The 18,384-nt window shown below is 50.6% G+C and overlaps 1 protein-coding gene across 1 annotated transcript in view; it reads right to left on the reverse strand.

Annotated features, from left to right (window-relative positions):
• Nucleotides 1–338: 338 nt before the first annotated feature.
• LOC103269941 (oxysterol-binding protein-related protein 10) overlaps nt 339–18,384 on the reverse strand; it is a gene marked incomplete at its 3' end in the record, with an annotated part of 185,275 nt that continues 167,229 nt past the window's right edge. The window contains exons 8-10 of the mRNA XM_021717317.1: nt 2,545–2,840; nt 1,341–1,417; nt 339–397 (exon numbers count right to left, since the gene is read on the reverse strand). Coding sequence (XP_021572992.1) covers nt 339–397; nt 1,341–1,417; nt 2,545–2,840 — 432 coding nt within the window. The remainder of the gene's footprint in view (nt 398–1,340; nt 1,418–2,544; nt 2,841–18,384) is intronic.

The following is an 18,384-nucleotide window of genomic DNA, read 5'->3' on the forward strand; positions in this document are numbered from 1 at the left end:
AGGGGACGGCTGGGGGAGGGAATTTTCTATGTCTGGCACCCCCCGTGTGGGCCTATGTTTCTCCCAGAATAGCAGACACACCCGCCTTCAAATCTCATGAAGGCATTTCGAGAAAAGGTTTGTCTGTCGTCTCTGAGGCTCCTGTCTCCTCTGCCCCTCTCCTATCTTCTGGAAAGGGTCGGTGGCCACGCTCTGTCCTCTTCATCCTCACAGAAGCCTGCACACCTCTCTGTTCTCTGGCCTTCTGCCCAGCCTGAGGTGAACTCATGGGACCCAGACCCTTCACTGCAGCCAAACAGCCAGCATCCCCCCTAGGGCTGTCTCTCCCTAGCCCGCACCTTCAGGAGGGCGAGCGTTTCCGGCGTGTCCACGTTTTTCTCTGGCTGGCCTTCAGGATCTAGAAAGGCATGTCCAGCCTGTGGCCCATGGGCTGCAGGCAGCCTGGAACAGCTAGTAATGTGGCCCCACGAAATCTTTCAACATCATGTGTATTTTAGCATTTCTTTTTTTCTCTTTCTTTCAGATGACAAAATATAGCTTATTTAGAAAGTAAATTGGAGAGAGAGAGAAGGAGGGGATTCACCTCCCCAAGGGAGGGGAGGGGGCCAAAGCTTAAGAAAACATGGCCTGGCCATGGCTCAAAGAGCACAGGGCCGCACCATAACTTAGCAAGGCAAGGGCCAGCATTTATTTTCCTTGTGGCCCCATGTGGTTTCCATTTTGAAGTTTACAATCACACCCCATTCACGACATCGCTTTTCAGCAGCACATACACTTGTGAGCAGCTGTTTTCAATTATGAAGCCACGGAAAGCAAAATTCAAACAAACATTTCTGACGAGCACCTTGAGAGCTAGCACGAAGAATTGTGATCACTTCTGTTGAAACAGACATTGATAAATTAGTTTTATCAAAACAAGGCTAAATTTCCCACTAGTTTTATATTGTTCTCATTTTTCTAAACTTTATAATAAAAAGTATGTTTAAAAAAAGAAGTCTTATTATATATATACGCTAACTATATCACATAATTTTTGTGTGGCCCAAGACAATTCCTCTTCATTCAGTGTGGCCCAGGGAAAAGCCAAAAGGTTGGATACCCCTGATACCCTCTCCCTACAGGCCACACCTATCTCTCTGCCCCACGGTGGGTCCCCTGCCCCACCACACGACATAGCACTTCAGGAGAATAAGAGGACGACACCTGCTAGGAGCCTAGCACCAGGCTAGGTCCCCTGCACGCCACCTCCAATCCTCACACCACCTGTCAGGGAGGCGTCATGACCGGCGAACAGGCTGGGCTGGAACCCAGGGAGGCCAAGGCTCTCTTCACCACCCCACCGTGCCCAGTGACATCGCACAAACTTTCGGCTACACACACAGCCGCCTTTCCTGCTTGCCTCCGGAGTAAGCCGGAGCTAGAGAGGGGAGATGATGTAAGACCCTCCCCCCTATCGGTGGCCAGGATGCTGGGGTCTCTCTCGAGGAGGCCTCTCATGAAGCGTCCCACCTGCACCGAGCACCAAGAAGAATTGGTTCCACCCCTACCCAACCACGGGATTTGCTTCTCTACACGTGGACAACTTGGGTCACCCATATGGCTGCCCTGGGGACCAGTTGTCAAAGGCGAGGACAGCCCATAGCAAGTCATGACGTGAGGCTGGGCGGGCACAAGGCCTTGTTCCTGGCTCCACCACTTCCCTTCCTCCCGCCTTCTCTCTGTGGATATCGTGCCACAGCTATCCATACAGGCCAGCCCCAGTCTTCTTAGAACACAGCCGGAAATAGAGAAATACTACCTCCAATTGTGCTTATTCTCTCATATGCTTTCTCGGACATTCTCCCTGCCCCTGAAGAGTTGAAGCTCCTCCAAAGAATCAAAGGAGGCTGGGTGTGGTGACTTAAGCCTGCAATCCCAGCACTTTGGGAGGCAGAGGCGAGAGGAGTGCCTGGGCCCAGGTTCAAGACCAGCCTGGGTAACATAGAGAGACCTCGTCTCTATAAAAATAAAAAAACAGGCCAGGCTCGGTGGCTCAGCCTGTAATCCCAGCACTTTGGGAGGCTGAAGCGAGATAATTGCCTGAGCCCACAGGTTCGAGACCAACCAACTTGGCGAGACCTCGTCTCTACAATAAATCAAAAAATTAGCCGGGCACGGGAGCGTGCGCCTGTTGTTCCGGCTACTTAAAAGGCTGAGGCGGAAGGATCGCTGGAGCTCTACAAGTCAATGCTGGGGTGGCCGTGAGCATGCCACTGCACTCCAGCCTGGGTGACGGAGCGAGACCCCCAACTAAATAAACAAATAAATAAATGATAAAACATTAAACTGGGCGTGGTGGTGCACACCTGTAGCCCCAGCAACTCGGGAGGCTAAGGCAGAACGGTCACCTGAGCCCAGGAGGTAGAGGCTGCAGTGAGCTGTGAGCATGCCACTGCACTCCAGCCTGGGTGACGGAGTGAAATCAAAAATAAAAATAAAAACAAAGGCAGGGCTCTCCAGCTCGAGGGATGAGCCTTTACGTACCCATGTCCTTTGAAACTGTACCTGCAGTGTCCACCCTTGAAAGCCATCCTGGCCTCTCCCCCGCTCTCCTCCAACCTCGCCACAATGAAAAGAATGTGCACAGCAGAGGCCCGAGGACAGGGCGAGAGCCCACACAACCGGGGGCGGGGCGGGGCATGCCAGCCTACCTTGGTCAGGTCCATTCCGAGCTTGAGTTGTGAAATGAGATGAAGGATGACACTCCGCTGATCCTCCATGACTCCCAACTCCGTCTCTTCCTTCTCTTCGTTATCGCTTTGCTCGTCTTCAGACAAAACCAACTCAGGGCCCGAGTTTGGCTAAAAGGAAATCAGCAACAAAAATCACCAGCTGGCCCAGCAGATGTTAGAAACGCGGGGCGTGAATTCACGGGCCCCACGACCACAGAAGGGGCCAATCCCGTCCCCGGACGATCTGTCTGTCAACCTGGCCTACTGGCCATGGGCAGAAGCTGAGCCTCCCTGGGGCACGGGCCCTGGGCTTCTGCAACCGCACGTGCCTCTCACCTTCCCCGGCATCCCCATGAGTGAGGCGCCTGGCTAAGGACTTCCCTCGACAGAAAAGCTCCCTGATCTCTAACTCTTTAAGAAGCTACGCAGAGGCCGGGCTCGGTGGCTCGGCCTGTAACCCCAGCACTTCGGGAGGCCGAGGCGAGTGGATCGCCTGAGCCTGCGGGTTCGCGACCCACCCGGGGAACTTGGTGAGACCTCGTCTCTACAGTAAATCAAAAACTAGCCGGGCATGGTAGTACACGCCTGTCGTTCCAGCTGCTCGGAAGGCTGAGGCAGAAGGATCGCCAGAGCCCAGCAGGTTGAGGCTGCGGTGGCCGGGAGCGTGCCACTGCCCTCCAGCCTGGGTGACAGAGTGAGATTCCAACTCAAGAAAAGAAAAAGAAACTACACATATTATATAAGCACGAGCCTCCCTAATTTCACCTATTATCAAACAATTCCTATGAACTCGCACAGCCCAGGACACTTTTTATCTAACGTAATTTTTTGTTTCTAAATAAAAGTTGGATTCCCCTGGCACTGACTAAAATTACCTTATTTATGAAAAAAAAAAAGTGCTCGGAGACTGTTTGTATTCACATCGTCTGTTAGGCTTGCTATGGCAAAGGTAAGAAAAGTCATTCATTTAGGGAGGGAGACAGAAATAAAAATGTAAGGAAGATCTTTCAAAACTTTATAACACTTGGTTTGTGCTGGCCCACAGACCCTGCTTTCCTCAATGTGAGTTTGTTCATTTCAATTGCTCAATTCCAAATTGCTCAAATTCCATGGAAAATAGGTAAGTTAATAAACTATGTAAGGGGGATTACTGAGTAAAAAATTTTCCAGTACCTAGGCCAGGCTCAGTGGCTCATCCTGTAATCCCAGGGCTTCTGTAACCGCTTTTTGGGAGGCCGAGGCAAGTAGATTGCCTGAGCCTGTGGGTTCAAGACCAGCCTGGGCAACTTGGCAAGACCTCACCTCCACAATAAATCAAAAATTAGCTGGGCATGGTAGGGTATGCCTATAGTTTCCAGCTACTTGGAAGACTGAGGAGGAAGGATAGCCAGATCCCAGCAGGTTGACCCTGGGGTGGCCATGAGCATGCTACTGCATTCCAGCCTGGGCGACAGTGTGAGATTCCAACTCAAAAAAATAAAATAAAATTTCCAGTACCCAAGTGTGAAGAACTCTGGCTACTGTACAAAGTTGTCCTCGGAATTCTGTTGAAAGAAGTCACCCTATCCCCACACTCCATCATTTATATTCTCAGGGCACTGCTTATACAGCAGCCTGAGCACTTTGCATGGAACAGTAGACATTCGTGTCCATTGTCAACGGCAGATCAGACACAATGAACTTAATATACAGACACCCAGGAGCTCAAAGGTACTAAGTGTGAAAGGATGCAGATTTGCCTAAATGTCCAGACAAAAGAACAAATGATTTATGAACCTCATTAAACAGAATCATCTCATATCTGAAGGCACGTCCAGCGCACAAAGGTCGTTTTAGTAGCCAAGGCATCTGTCATTGGCCTCATATACACATGCCGGTCATTCCTTACCCAGAGGAATGAGAGGGGCAAGAACAGTGGATCCTTCCCTCCTGGGGTAGGCATTTTTCAAATTTCAAGTTAAACACACATTTTTCCATAGACATACTCCCAAGTGGCAATACTCCCCAAGTATTCTCCAGTGTCCTCTAAACAACCCTAGTTCTGAAGAGGTGGTTGGGAATGCCTCAGTGAAGCCCACAAAGGCTTCCCCCAGCCAAGAGCTGGGTTTCTTCCATCACAAGCCTGATTCTCCAGCCTCCTCATAACGGGTAGTATCGGGCATCACTGGCAAGTTGTTTCTCAAGAATATACCAAAATGACTGAGGAAAGCTTACCTGTCCTGTCCCTGAGAGGACCGGCCCAAGGGAAGTCTGGGATCCACGGGCTGCCCTGATTCTCATTCTGGGAGGCCAGGGGTAGGAGCCCAGCATGGACAGCCAGCGGTCCTGAGACCTCGCCCCCACTCTGCCTGATGACACCCTGTCTGCTGTGACACCGCGGTGGCTGCCAAGGCCCCTGGAGCCAGGAGCCTGAACAGTCCAAGCTGGGACGGGCAGGGTTCCCCTTCTGCCTCTCCTATCCTCTGGATATGGGGTCAGTTGTAAAGAGAGTAGCTATCTCTGTTCCCTGCAAGCTTGCATTTCCCATTGATGCCACAGAAGTCAGAGAACCCAGACACAATCCCTCCAGAGGGCAAAGGTGCCCGCTGCTACTTCCTTGGCAATGACCCGGTGGTGGGTTTCTGTATCAGCAGAAACCCTCTCACCCCCGGGTCAGCTGGGGAGGAGAGACCAGTGCCCGGGCATGCTGCTTTCGGAGGAAAAAGTGACATTGAGCCACCACGGTGGGCCGGGCTGCCGTCGCTGTGCATCTCAGTGAGGGGGACGGCTGCGCTCTAAGCGTGTTGATTCCCGCTTGGAATGAGCCGATCTCACCCAGCATGGACTGTGAACTAAACAAGTCAATCGCACAAGTGAGGCTGCCATAAGCTGCACAGAGCAAAGAATGACTCATTCTCCTAAAGACGTGGCTTCCCACTAGCTCAAGAGTCAGCGCACGGGGAAATCCTCATCTTCCCACTCATGGCACGCTCCACGTGACGGGTTTACACACCACCCGGGCCACGCCTCCTCCAGCTGTCTGCCTTCCTCAAAGATCCAGCTCAGCTCGTTCCTGACTCCCGGCAGCCAGGAAGCCCTCTGCAAGATTCAGCCACATGGCACGCAGTCCATACATGACTGCGAACACAAGTTTCTCCCACGCTTCCCACGTTAAGTCAATATCACGCGTCCTGGGTGACAGAAGATGCGTCTCAATGACACTGGCTCCAGCGGGAAGCATAAAGGTGGCGCACAGGCCCCAGAAGCTGAGTCATCGGGACAACTGGGGACCCTGAAGCCCTATCTGGGGAGGAAGGGTCATGCGGAGCCTGACAGAGTCCCTCAGTGGCACCGATCCCTAGCAAGTCGGGCTCTGACCTGAAACAAGGACCCAGCATGTTGTGTCTCTCTGAAAAGCTGCCCTTTCTCTTCTAGTATGATTTGTAAATAATTCTCCGGTCCAACTTCATGAAAAGGAAACAGAGCTCGGCAGGTCTCACGCCTCACGTTGATGGTAAACCCCTCAGGGGACACTTCTGTTCTACCTGCAATGGAGTTCAGTCCATCTGTGGAAAGACAAGACCCCCCTCGCCCCGCCCATACTGTGGGTTCAAGTTGCAAGTGCATGGATAGAAAAGTGGGATTGCTCAACAGGTCAGCTTAGTCTAAAAGAGGTTGCAAATCTTTCGGCCTCCACCGTCAGCAAGCACAGCAGGGAAAGGCAGGCTTGAAGAACCAGACTTCGATGGAGTTTAAAGACACAAAACCTCCTTCCCATTTAGGGTCAAGGGCTCACTGATCCTGCCACTCTGATGTGGAATCCAAAGATATTGACAATTGTCACTCGATCCAAGGGCTGCTTTCCATAATTGGACCCATGTGCTCACCCACATCCTCAACCTACTCCCCTTATAAAGTTCTGCCTCCCCCCCTGGGGACCCCTGCACGCCCACCTCCTCTGAATCTCCGTGGATTTTCACTTACAAAGCAGTAACAACTGCCTTGAGGTGATCAAAGATGGCAGAACGGTGTTTCTCCACCTCAGAAGAAAAATGAACGCTGAGAAATGGTTTTATTACTAGAATGCTGAGAAACTGTGTAAGACTTAGGCAAGAAAGAAGGGTCTTCAGACCTTCCAACCCTCTGAGGGCTTCGCAAATGAGCCGGCCCAGCCACAAAAATGGACGCAAACTTGAAGATGAAATGGAATTAAGATATGTTTTAAAGAGAAGCAGGATTTTAATAAAAACAAAAATTATGACTCCCTCTTTCTACCACACAAGCCCCTCTGGGCATATGGCGCAGAAAACATCAAGTGACTCATGCTTATTAGCAAATGTGGGGAAAGAAAAGTGAATATCTGATGGACAGGAAAAGGTTTCGTGGGCAGGTTGGTGCTTAGGGACATTCCCTGGTGATCCGGCAGTCACCTGTGCCCCGAGCAAGGGTTCTTGACCTGGGCCCCATGGACGGTCTGTAAGATACCCACTGCCGTTTTTGAAATTTTATGCAAGGATTTTGTGTCTGGGCATTTTTCTGAAGAGGCTCCATCGTTCTCCTTAGGGTCTAGGAAGAGTCTCTGCCCCTTAGCTCACTTCAGGCCTCTTGAGGACCAAAGGGTGAGGCCATATAAGAGGTGGGCTCTTGGGGTGGAAAAGATCTAATCAAAGAGGGTCACCGATCCCGCCTTTAGCCAGAGAGGCCCCTCTACCTCTTACATTGCGGGGAGGAGCATGTCAGGCAGGATGATGGCCCAAGGTCAAAACCAGGAGGCAAAACTGTGACTTGTGTTAGGTTTAAGTGGGTCCAACCGTCTTCTCAGTGAGGACACCCGTGCAGGAGAAACATTGAGCTCTGCTTTCACTTCTTAAACAAAAATCTTCATTCTTCAATACAAATGCAAATTTCAAGCAAGACTGAAATTCCAATCTTTTTTATTCAATACAGAGAAGTACTTCATCTAACAGTTTGGGTCTGTTCCAGGAAAAACCACGAAACAAAGACATTCATCTACAGAGTTCACGCATCTCCCTGCCACAGGCTTCAGTCCGCCCAAAGCCCCCAAATCTACTGCCGGGTCATTCCTGCTTCCTGCCCTCAGACAGTGGACACCCACCCACCCTTACTGCTTCACAGTGATCTGACCCTCTTGCTGATCCAAGACTTCATCGACTAACATCCTTTTATTTTTTTTGAACATGCCTTATAACCTAATGTCTTAATATACAAGATCAAATCCTTGCTTGAGTTCAGGAGTTCAAATCCAACCTGGGCAACATGGTGAGACCTCGTCTCTACAAAAAAACAACAAAAAACAGGAGCTGGGCATGGTGGTGGGCACCTGAAATCCAGTTACTTGGGAGGCTAGCTTGATAGCTTGAGCCCAGGAGGTCAAGGATGTGGTGAGCCATGATTGTACCACCATACTAGGCGACAGAGTGAGACCCCATCTCAAAAAACAGGCTGACTCCTCACTGGTTAGATGTGAGGCATCATAGCCAATGTGGATGCCTGACCCAACTTTAAAGGTACATTTTTGTCTTGGGACAGAGAACCCTTCCATGTGACAGTCTTTAAGTCACTGGCATGTGGGAGGAAGGGGTCTGTCTACTCTGACAAGGACTAAGACGGGCTCCTAAAGCTATCTTGTGCCCAAGTACATAAGCATCCTGGAACGGATGTTCTTAAATGGGCAATAACTTCAACAGAAAAACATAAACCCAATACCAGCACTTTGGGAAGCTGAGGTGAGAGGACTGCCTGAGCCCAGGGGTTCGAGACCCGCCTGGGCAATTTGGTGAGACCTCATCTCTACAATAAATCAAAAAATTAGCCAGGCGTGGTAGCATGCGCCTGTAGTTCCGGTTACTTGGAAGGCTGAGGTGGAAGGATCACCAGAGCCCAGAAGGTAGAGGCTGCGGTGGCCACGAACATGCCACTGCACTCCAGCCTGGGCTGGAGTCTCACAGTGTGAGACTCAAAAACTCAAAAATAAATAAATAAATACACAACCCAAGGAGCTCCAGTGACCTGCAACCACCCTGAAAACAGACATAGCAAGGACAGACAATAAAGCCAGCTCCGGCGAACATGAGATGCTCTTCTCGTGGCGAGCATACGACAGTCCCATCATTTTGAAAGGCTGGCGATGTTCCCCACACACTGATGCCTCGGCAAGGAGGCACTGGGGCGAATGCAGCCAGACCGACAAACCTTGGCACTGAATGACAAGGCCAAACACATCCAGATATCATCTTTATGGGGGATGGAGAATCTAGCCATGCCATGAAGAATATCAGGCACTCCGAGGGCCACAGAAAGGCTGGCAGAAGAGGAGAGCACCAAAGCACCCCATTCAAGTATCCTCAGATGAAAGAAATGTCAGACACACGGCAGCAGGGAATAATGGTCCCTCATAGGCGAACTACTTCTCAGTTCCACAGTCATACAGAACATGCAGTAACATGCAATAGTTCCCACCAAGGCAAGTGCACTTTTGTTCACATGGGCTTAAGAGTCAATAGAAGCCGGTTTGCCAGCAAGTTAGAGGTTCCAGAAAAAAATAAGTGTGTAGAGTTGAGACACGGAGAGAGGCTGAGGTCTGGAGAGACTGGAAGAGCAGGTAAGCGGAAGATGGAGAAAAAGAAACACAGTAGATCCTGGAGGAGAAGCCAGGGGTCTCAGTGCCTCGGAGGTGCGGATGTGCTGGGATCAACCACTGAACCAGCGACTTTTTCACTTCTTAAGATAACCGTGTTGCCGTTGACGACATTTATGGAATCCATACAACTGAGTTTTATCTCAAGCTGTTTCCCGTTTCGATATTTACAGCATGTTTAGTCAAATTATCACAATCATTACACAATTCACGGCCCATCTTCACATGAGTGAGAGTTTACATCCTAAGAGGCCCCATCTAGACCGGGTTTGGTGGCTTAGCCTGCCATCCCAGCACTCTGGGAGGCCAAGGCGAGTGGATTGCCTGAGTCTGCGGGTTTGAGACCAGCCTGGGCAACTTGGCAAGACCTCGTCTCTACAATAAATCAAAAAGTAGCCGGACGTGGTATCGTGTACCTGTAGTTCTGGCTACCTGGAAGGCTGAGAAGGAAGGATCGCCGGAGCCCAGCAGATCAACACTGGGGTGGCCGTGAGCATCCTACTGCACTCCAGCCTGAGCGACCGAGTGAGACTCAATCTCAAAAAAAAAAAAAAAAGAATCCCCATCTAACAGCTGCAGGCCATGAAACCTGCATAGTCGCATTTGAAGATCCAGGCTGACTTCGCATGTATGTCAGCAATACCAGCACAATCCGGAACACACAAAGATGGTCAGAAACCCCACAAATTGTCCCTTGGCTTTCTCATCCATCCTTCATCAGCAAGAAACTCATATCACGTGACTATCAAGTGTAAGACATTCACAATTACATGCTTGGAAAAAGGCTGTCCCCTGAGGACACAGAGATAGAAACTTTTGTCCCACGAATACAAGATAGCCAATCCTGATGACCTACTGTTCTTCCCCCACTTAGCACAGGTGGGATTTCTCCTCCGGAAGAGACTCTCCAGTGACGGTGCCTGATTCCCCCAAGAGTAGGCCATCTCTGCGGGGCGGAGGTTCTTCCGGGGGCACGGATGGGTGTTGTCCTCTGGGCAGAAGTCATGCTGAAGACAGAAGTCGTGGACACATGTCTCCGGAGGGTGCCTGGTACCGCTGGGCCCCCCTGGTCCTGCTACGGAGCGGCTGTCGATGGCTCTTACACATGTATTGTCCTCCAGGCCGGACCACGTCCCAAGTCAGGTGACCAGCTGCGTCTTGAAGGCCACCTCTGTCTTTAGGACTCTTTATCTCGCCATGTGGAGGTAGATTCAACAGCGAGGCCGCTGTGAGGGGGAACCCCACCGAGACTCTGCTGGCTCTTGTCCTTGACAGGTCCAAGTACACGCATATCCACACAGCAGGCTGGTCCCAGCTGCCATTTTGGAGATGCTGAGTGTGTTGCCACTGACATCACAATCCTCCTGCCGCCTCCCAGGGGATGAGCTGGCTGGCTCGCTCTAACCACACATACATACACATTTACCACACTTGGCTCTCATAGACTGGAAGGACAGATGCTCTTCCTGAGCAAAGGGGCCGACCTGCAGAAAGGTTAAGTTTAAATAAAACACACCCTGGAAGGTAAAAAGAAGTCACTTCTGGGAGGGGAGAGAGTAGAGAGCATTTGTCATCAGCCAAAATAATAAGGAGCAATTACACCAAGAGGATTCAAGAGGCATTCCTTTCAAAACATCTGAGGGAGGGCCAGGCATGGTGGCTCATGTTTGCCATCCCAACACTTTGGGAGGCCAAGAAGGGAGGATCGCTTGAGGCCAGGAGTTTGAGACCAGCCTGGGCAACATAGCAAAACCCTGTCTCTAAAAAGAATATATATATTTTTTGAGTTGCAGTCTCGGTCGTCCAGGCTGGAGTGCAATGGCATGCTCATGGCTACTGCAGACTCGACCTGCTGGGTTTAGGCCATCCATCTGCCTCAGCCTTCCAAGTAACTGGAACTACAGGCATGTGCCTCCATGTCCAGCTAAAAAAAAAAAAATTTTTTTTTTTTAATTAGCTGGATGTGGTGTAGTCCCAGCTGCTTGGGAGGCTGAGGCAGGGGGCTCACTTGAGCTCTGGAGGTTGAGGCTGCAGTGAGCTATGATCACACCATGGCACTCTAGCCTGGGCGACAGAGCACGACCCCGGCTCTAAAAAGACAATTAAATCTGATTTTTAAAAAACAGATAAAAAACATTGGAGGGAAGCATTCAAAGAAAAGAGTGGCATGCCTTTGATTTATACATCAGAGTCCAACCAATTCTAAATGAAAGGAATAAAAGGAATCGGGAAGGAGAAAAGAAACCTACAGAAAGTCAAAAAAAGAAAGGAGACAAGCAGCTGCAATGAAGGGGCAGGTAGTGATCTTGCAGCGATGGTTCCCAGGGTATGCCCGCCTCACGCTGAGCACAGCATGCAGGAGCCCAGGGGGCTGCGAGCTAGCCCCAGACATTCCTTTAGCAGAAGCCCGCTTCTGGGAAGGGAAGGGCCCAGCGTGACAGAGGGGCCTGCCAAACGCACTGTGCCAGGTTTTTTTATGACAACATCTCAGCAGGCAGAAGGTGAGCACTTTAAAGCCAAAGTCAGCACTGGACTAAGCACGTGGCCAAGGGCTCAACAAGACGTCCCGAAAGTGAAGGTACATGAGGTCGGGGAACCGGGGTCACCATGGCCCTCCTTCTGGTGTTGCAAAGCAGCCCAGATCCCAGGAAGCTCATTCACGTCGGGGAAACATCGTGGCATGGACAAGGGAGAGGCCACCAACACAGAGAACACAACCACCACAGCTTTAAGAGTCAGGGACGGATAAGAGAAAGCTCAGAGCACTGGCTACAGATGGACAGTCCTGGAGCAAATCCTGAGGACACCACCCTCCACCCACAAGGCTCCGGCTCCTGGCCTGTGACACAGAGATGGCCCCGCCCACATCCAAGAGGCGCACACAGATCCTTCTCTCTCCCAGCCCCGGGTCACCCTTTGAGACTCAGTCCAACCACACCTCACAGGGTCAGAAGTGGCAGCTCCAACCTCCCTGGGCCTCCCTGGGCACAACATACATGCCCATTTGGGCACTCTTCAACCTGTATTTATGCCACTGCACATCTGCTTTCCAACTGGACCGGGAATGTCAGGATTCTTTTGGCCAAGGAACGCGGATTATTTGGGGCTTAACCAGGGCCATGGGCTGAGATGGACGTAGAGGCCACCTCCAGGATTGGGTAGAAAAGAACTCTGTGATCAGTTGCCACTATCAGAGGCACGCTGGAGTGTGTAGCGGCCACCATGGCAGTCGTCGGCTTACCCTCACTGGAACTCCTTAGTAGAGGAACCCTATCTCACTCAGGTTTTCATTTCTAGAATTCCATCAAAGGGTGGTTTATAACAGGTGTCCCAAATGGGCACGGTGGCTCATGTCTATAATGCCGGCACTTTGGGAGGCCGAAGCGGGAGGACTGTTTGAGCCCTACAGTACTAGACCAGACTGGGCAACCTGGTGAGACCTCATCTCCATAAAAAATAAAAAAAAAAACTAGCCAGGTACGGTGGCACATGCTTGTAATCCCAGCTACTTGGGAAGCTAAGGTGGAAGGGATCACCTGAGCCCAGGAGGTCAAGCCTATAGTGAGCTGTGATTGTGCCACTGCACTCCAGCCTGGGCAACAGATTGAGATCCCAGCTCAAAACAAAAAATACAAAAACAAAAAAAAAAAACCCAAGTGTTCAATTTTTTTTTTTCTTTTAAGGAATGATAAATAAAACCAAAGAAAAATAGGGAAAATCTAAGTGTACAAGGACAAAATTCAAATTTAAAATTAAGGGTGACCCTTTCGGGTCCCCTCCCACTGTGGGAGCTTTTTTCTGTCCTCTCAAAAAAAAAAAAAATTTAATTAATCAATTAAATTAAAAGGACAGCCAGTCCCAGAAGGCCACATATCGCAATCCCATTTACGAGAGCCATCTAGAACAGGAAAATCCATACAGAAAGAACTGAGACTGGAGACTGGTGGTTGCCAGGGGCTTGGAGGATGGCGGATGAGGGTGACAGCAAAAGGGTACAGGGCTCCTTTTTTTTTTTTTGAGTTGGAGTCTCACTCTGTCACCCAGACTGGGCTCCGGTGATCCTTCTGCCTCAGCCTTCCGAGTAGCTGGAACTACAGGCGCGCGCTACCACGCCCGGCTAATTTTTTATTTATTGTAGAGATGAGGTCTCACCAAGTTGCCCAGGCAGGTCCCGAACCCGCGGGCAGGGCTCCTTTTTGAGGTGACGAAAATGTTCTGACACCGATGATGATGGTGGGGACACACACCTGTGAATATTCTAAGATCCGCCGAGTGGTTGGTACACTTTGAACGGGTGAATTGTATGGGTGTTATATCTCAATAAAGCTGCTATTGAAAAGTAAAAGTAAATGAACGGACATATGACACAGAATCAAACAGCAAAGGGAAGAGGAAAGTCATGGCCGAGGCGATCAGAGAGGCTCACAGAGGAGGTAGACTCTGAGCCGGGTCTCGCCCAAGGGCAGCGCCTCCAGCAGTCACGGGAAGGAGGGGACAGTCCAACCAAAAGAACGATGCCAGCGAGGGACAGAGGGGATGTCACTGCGGGGAAGTGTGGCTGAGGGCAGCTCCGTGGTTTCGACCTCCTAACTAGACTCTCACCCTTGGAGGGCCCAGCTGATCCCATGGCTTTAACTGATGTCTCTCTAAGATTCTATCTCAAGTTCGGCCTTTGCCCCTGAACTCCAGCTCTGGGTATCCAACAGCCTGGTCACACCTCCCCCTTAGCTATCCAAGATGAGTAGAATAACAGACCCCAGAGTCGACTGAGTCCTAATCCCCGGAACCTGTGGATATGTTACCTTGCATGACAGAGATTTCACAGATGTGACGAACTTATGGACTTTGAGTTGGGAAGACAATGCTGGATTATCCAGGTGGGCTCAATGTAAAACCAGGCATCCCTACTATTAGAGAACCTTTCCTGGCTGTGGTCAGGAAGAGAGATGGTTATGGATCACCGTTCCTTGTTCTGAGACGGAGGAAGGGGACCACAAGCGGAGGAATGCAGACAATCTCTAGAAGCTGAAAAAGCCAAGGGAACAGAGTCCAGAAAGGACTGTGCAGCCTTGCTAACCTCTTGACTTTAACCCACTGAGACCCATGTTGGACTTCTAACTAACGGAACTGCAAGATGATAAAATGGTGCTATTTTAAACCAGAAAGTCTGTGATCCTTTGGTACAGCAGCAAACAGAAAGCACAATGGTCATCTCAGACTTAATGCATCTAGAACAGACTCTTCAACGTATATTTCCAAAACGTGACCCTCTCCACCTTAATAACTTTGTTTTTCTGGTTCCAAAAGCCGTGGCGTTGTCCTTGCCTCCCATCTCTCGTTCAGGCTCTAGGCCACCTCACACCCACCGGCACATTCAGCAAATTGCACCTAGGATCTGATCGCTCCTCACAACCTCTGTCACCCTGGCACAAGCCACCGTGGCTGCTCCCTCAGTGACTGCAACCGCTTCCCACTCTGTCTCTCCGGTCCCCCAGGTCCACCCCCACATCTGCATCCCCTCAAGTAGCCAGAAGACATCTTAAATCACAAAGCAAATGCATAACTCCTATGCTCAAAATTCCCCCTACCGCAGGGCGCGGTGGCTCCAGCCTGTAATCCCAGCACTTTGGGAGGCCGAGGCAAGAGAATTGCCTGAGTCCACAGGTTCGAGACCCACCTGGGCAACTTGGCAAGACCTCGTCTCAACAATAAATCAAAAGTTAGCCGAGTGTGGTGGCTCGGACCTGCAGTTCCAGTTACTTGGAAGGCTGAGGTGGAATGATCGCCTGAGCCCAGCGGGTCGAGCCTGCGGTGGCCATGAGCACGTCACTGCACTCCAGCCTGGGCGACAGATTGAGATTCCAACTGAAAAAAAAAAAATCCTCGCTACTTTACTCAGAATCAGTGTTAAAATCCTGACGGTTGCCTATGAGGCCCCACATGATGTTGCCCTACTATTTCTCTTCCCTCCCACCACATCCCCCTCTTTGTTCACCCCACTCAACCCCCACCCAGCCACCTTCTGCTCCTGGATCACACGAAGTAGATGCCCAAGCCAGGGCCTTTGCACCTGCTGTTACCAGTCCTCTTCCTGCAGATCGGTGCATGGCTCACCCCTCACGTCACTCACATCTCTACACAAGCATCCCCTTTCCAGAGCGGCCCTTTCATCATCCGACCACCCCCTCCACTCTGCCCTCTACACGGCAAGCTCCTTCTTCAGCCTCACTTTCCCTCGCAGCACTGATCACTCTCGACTGGTTATGTGTTTACTTCTCATCTCTCCCTCCCACAGAATGTCGCCTCATGAGAACCAGGACTGTGTTTTGCTCACTGCTGTGTCTCTATCAACAACAGCAATCCCCAACACTTATTTGTTGCATAAGGAAAAGAAGTAAACACTCGGCTTTCCCCTGCGGAAGTGAGGAACTGCTGAAGATTTTGACTGTGGCTGAGAAATAGAACTCAGGCGCCCAGAAGATGAACAGCTCATTCAGCAACGCTTGGACCGTAGCAGGGGCGATGGTGCACTGAAAACCCTTCTGGAAGATTCTTGCAATGGCCCAGTGTGAGGGAGACCCACAGGCACGGGGGGACGTGAGCGAAATGTTCTCTGCCCCTCCTTCTCCTTTACTGGATGAATACACATACAAGGCTCTGTTAGGTACTGAGCAGAAATACGGTCCATGTGGGACGTGGCCCGGGTCCTCCTGGAACCTGAGCCTTGCTGGGCAGACAGCGGTTGGGTTTTGGGTTCCCATTGGCGCAAGATCAGTGAGCTGGTGCAGGGGCTCAGTAATCCCTGAGGAGGCTGCAGGACGGCCACAAGCAGGGAAGGAAGAGAGAACAAGCACAAGAGGCAGCAGGTAAATCCAGAAGCCAAATAGGCTGCAGCAAACTGTCTGCAGATAAGATTCTCACACAAAGCATGGGAATAAAGCACAGCTAAGAAGATTCACATGGGCAGGAAGCATTTGACTGGGGAAGGGTTGTTCTCACCTGGCCACCATCCTCTCTGCCCCGTGTGCAGCTGAGAAAGGTGCCCACAGCCACAGCCTACCTCTAGATTCTGCTGACCATCTTCCTAGTCATTCTGCAAGGGCCGGACCCCTCCTGTGCAGACTCTACAAGGCTCATGCATCCCTCTCTTCCTCGTCTCTGCTGCTGTCACACTCGAGGCTTCGGCCGCATAGCTGTATGGTCCCGACACCTTCCCGGATCACTTTTTCACTCCAGACTCCTCCTCATACACTGTCTTCTACCGAGCCACCAGCATGTTCTTTCCTGAACACCCACTTCTCTGTTCAAAAGTCTTCAATTGTTGGGCGCAGTGGCTCATGTCTGTAATCCCAGCACTTTGGGAGGCCTAGGCAGGAAGATTGCTTGAGCCCAGTTCGAGACCAGCCTGGGCAACATAGCGAGACCCCATCTCTACAAAAATCTGGTAAACATTTAGCCAGGTAGGGTCACTCACACCTGTTGTCCCAGCTACTCATGGGGGCTGATGTGGGAGGCTCACTTGAGCCCAGAAGGTAGAGGCTGAAGAGAGTTACGATCGCACCACTGCACTCTAGCCTGGGCAATACAGCGAGATGCCATCTCTACAAAAACTTTTTCAAACATTAGCCAGGTGTAGTGGCTCACACCTGTGGTCCCAACTACTCATGAAGGGTGAGGTGGAAAGATTATTCAAGCCCAGGAGTTCAAGGCTACCGTGAGTCATGAGGATTGCCGGAATGCAGTGGGTCGATGCTGGGGTGGCTGGGAGCCTGCCGCAGCACTCCAGCCTGGGCAACAGAGTGAGACTCCGACTCCAAAAAAAAAAAAGGTTTCAACTGCTTGCCACTGTCCAGAGGAAGCTGCCCGCCCCCCTCAGCCGGCACTGGAGGCTTCCTCAATCTGACCAATACTTCCCTCCTATTCCTGTCTAAACTTCCTCTATCCTGGACAACAACAATAAACTCAAGTCAGTCCAGCAGCCACCACTCACACGCAGCTATTTAAATGAACTGAAATTATATACAGTTTAAAATTCAGTTCCCCAGTGGCACTAGCCACAATGTAAGGACCCAGTAGCCACAGGTGGCTAGTGGCTATCCCATTAGACAGTGCAGAAAGAAAAGATTTCCCACATCTCCAGCAAGTTCTAAACTGTTAATGTCCTCCCAATTCATTTCTACTCCTTCCACCACATGTTACTTCTCTGCAACAACAGCCTGTCTGTGCCACGATGCTGACAAATGGACAACTTTTCTCATACATGTGTACAGTGTATGAGATCTGGCAAGGCACAATCCTTCCTTCCTCTAAACCATATATGTACGTTTTGCTGGGGTCACACAAATGCTACTGCTATGCCTATATCTTTTCTTAACTTCTCGGTAACATGAAGCTCAGTGAGAACAGATTGTTTTGATAATCTAAAATTCCTGCTGGGCACAGCGGTTCATGCCTGTAATGCCTTGGGAGGCAGAGGCGAGAGGACTGCCGAAGCCCAGGAGCTCGAGACCAACCTGGGCAACATAGTGAGACCTCATCTCTACAAAAAACTTAAACAATTAGCCGGGAGTGGTGGCATGCACCTGTACCCCTAGCTGCTTGCAGGGGCTGAGGCAGAAGAATTGCCTGAGCCCAGAAGGTTGTGGCTGCAGTGAGCTGCGATCGTGCCACTGCACTCCAGTCTGGGAGAAAGAGTGAGACCTGACCCAATCAATCAATCAAATTCCTGAGGAAACACAGAAGAAGACATTTACAAACACTTCCACTTCGGGAAAAAAAATGACAAAGGAAGACTGTAGTTGGGTAACCGGTAGTAATAAAACAATTCTGTGCCTAAAAACTTAAAGGAATCCTCCTCCATTGTAACCACCGGTGCATGCCAAGAAGAGAATTCTGGCTTTCTACAGCCACAGTTAAAATTCATATTGATTTACGCACTGGGCTAGCTGGTGGTTTCTTCTGATTCTGCAGGTGGTAAATGGCTTTATTCTGAAAGTAAACACGATGAGACTCCAGTCGATGGGACCATGTCAGTAA

This window comes from Carlito syrichta, unplaced genomic scaffold, assembly GCF_000164805.1.
Source record: "Carlito syrichta isolate Samal-C Ts95f unplaced genomic scaffold, Tarsius_syrichta-2.0.1 Scaffold309644, whole genome shotgun sequence".
Taxonomy (NCBI): domain Eukaryota; kingdom Metazoa; phylum Chordata; class Mammalia; order Primates; family Tarsiidae; genus Carlito; species Carlito syrichta.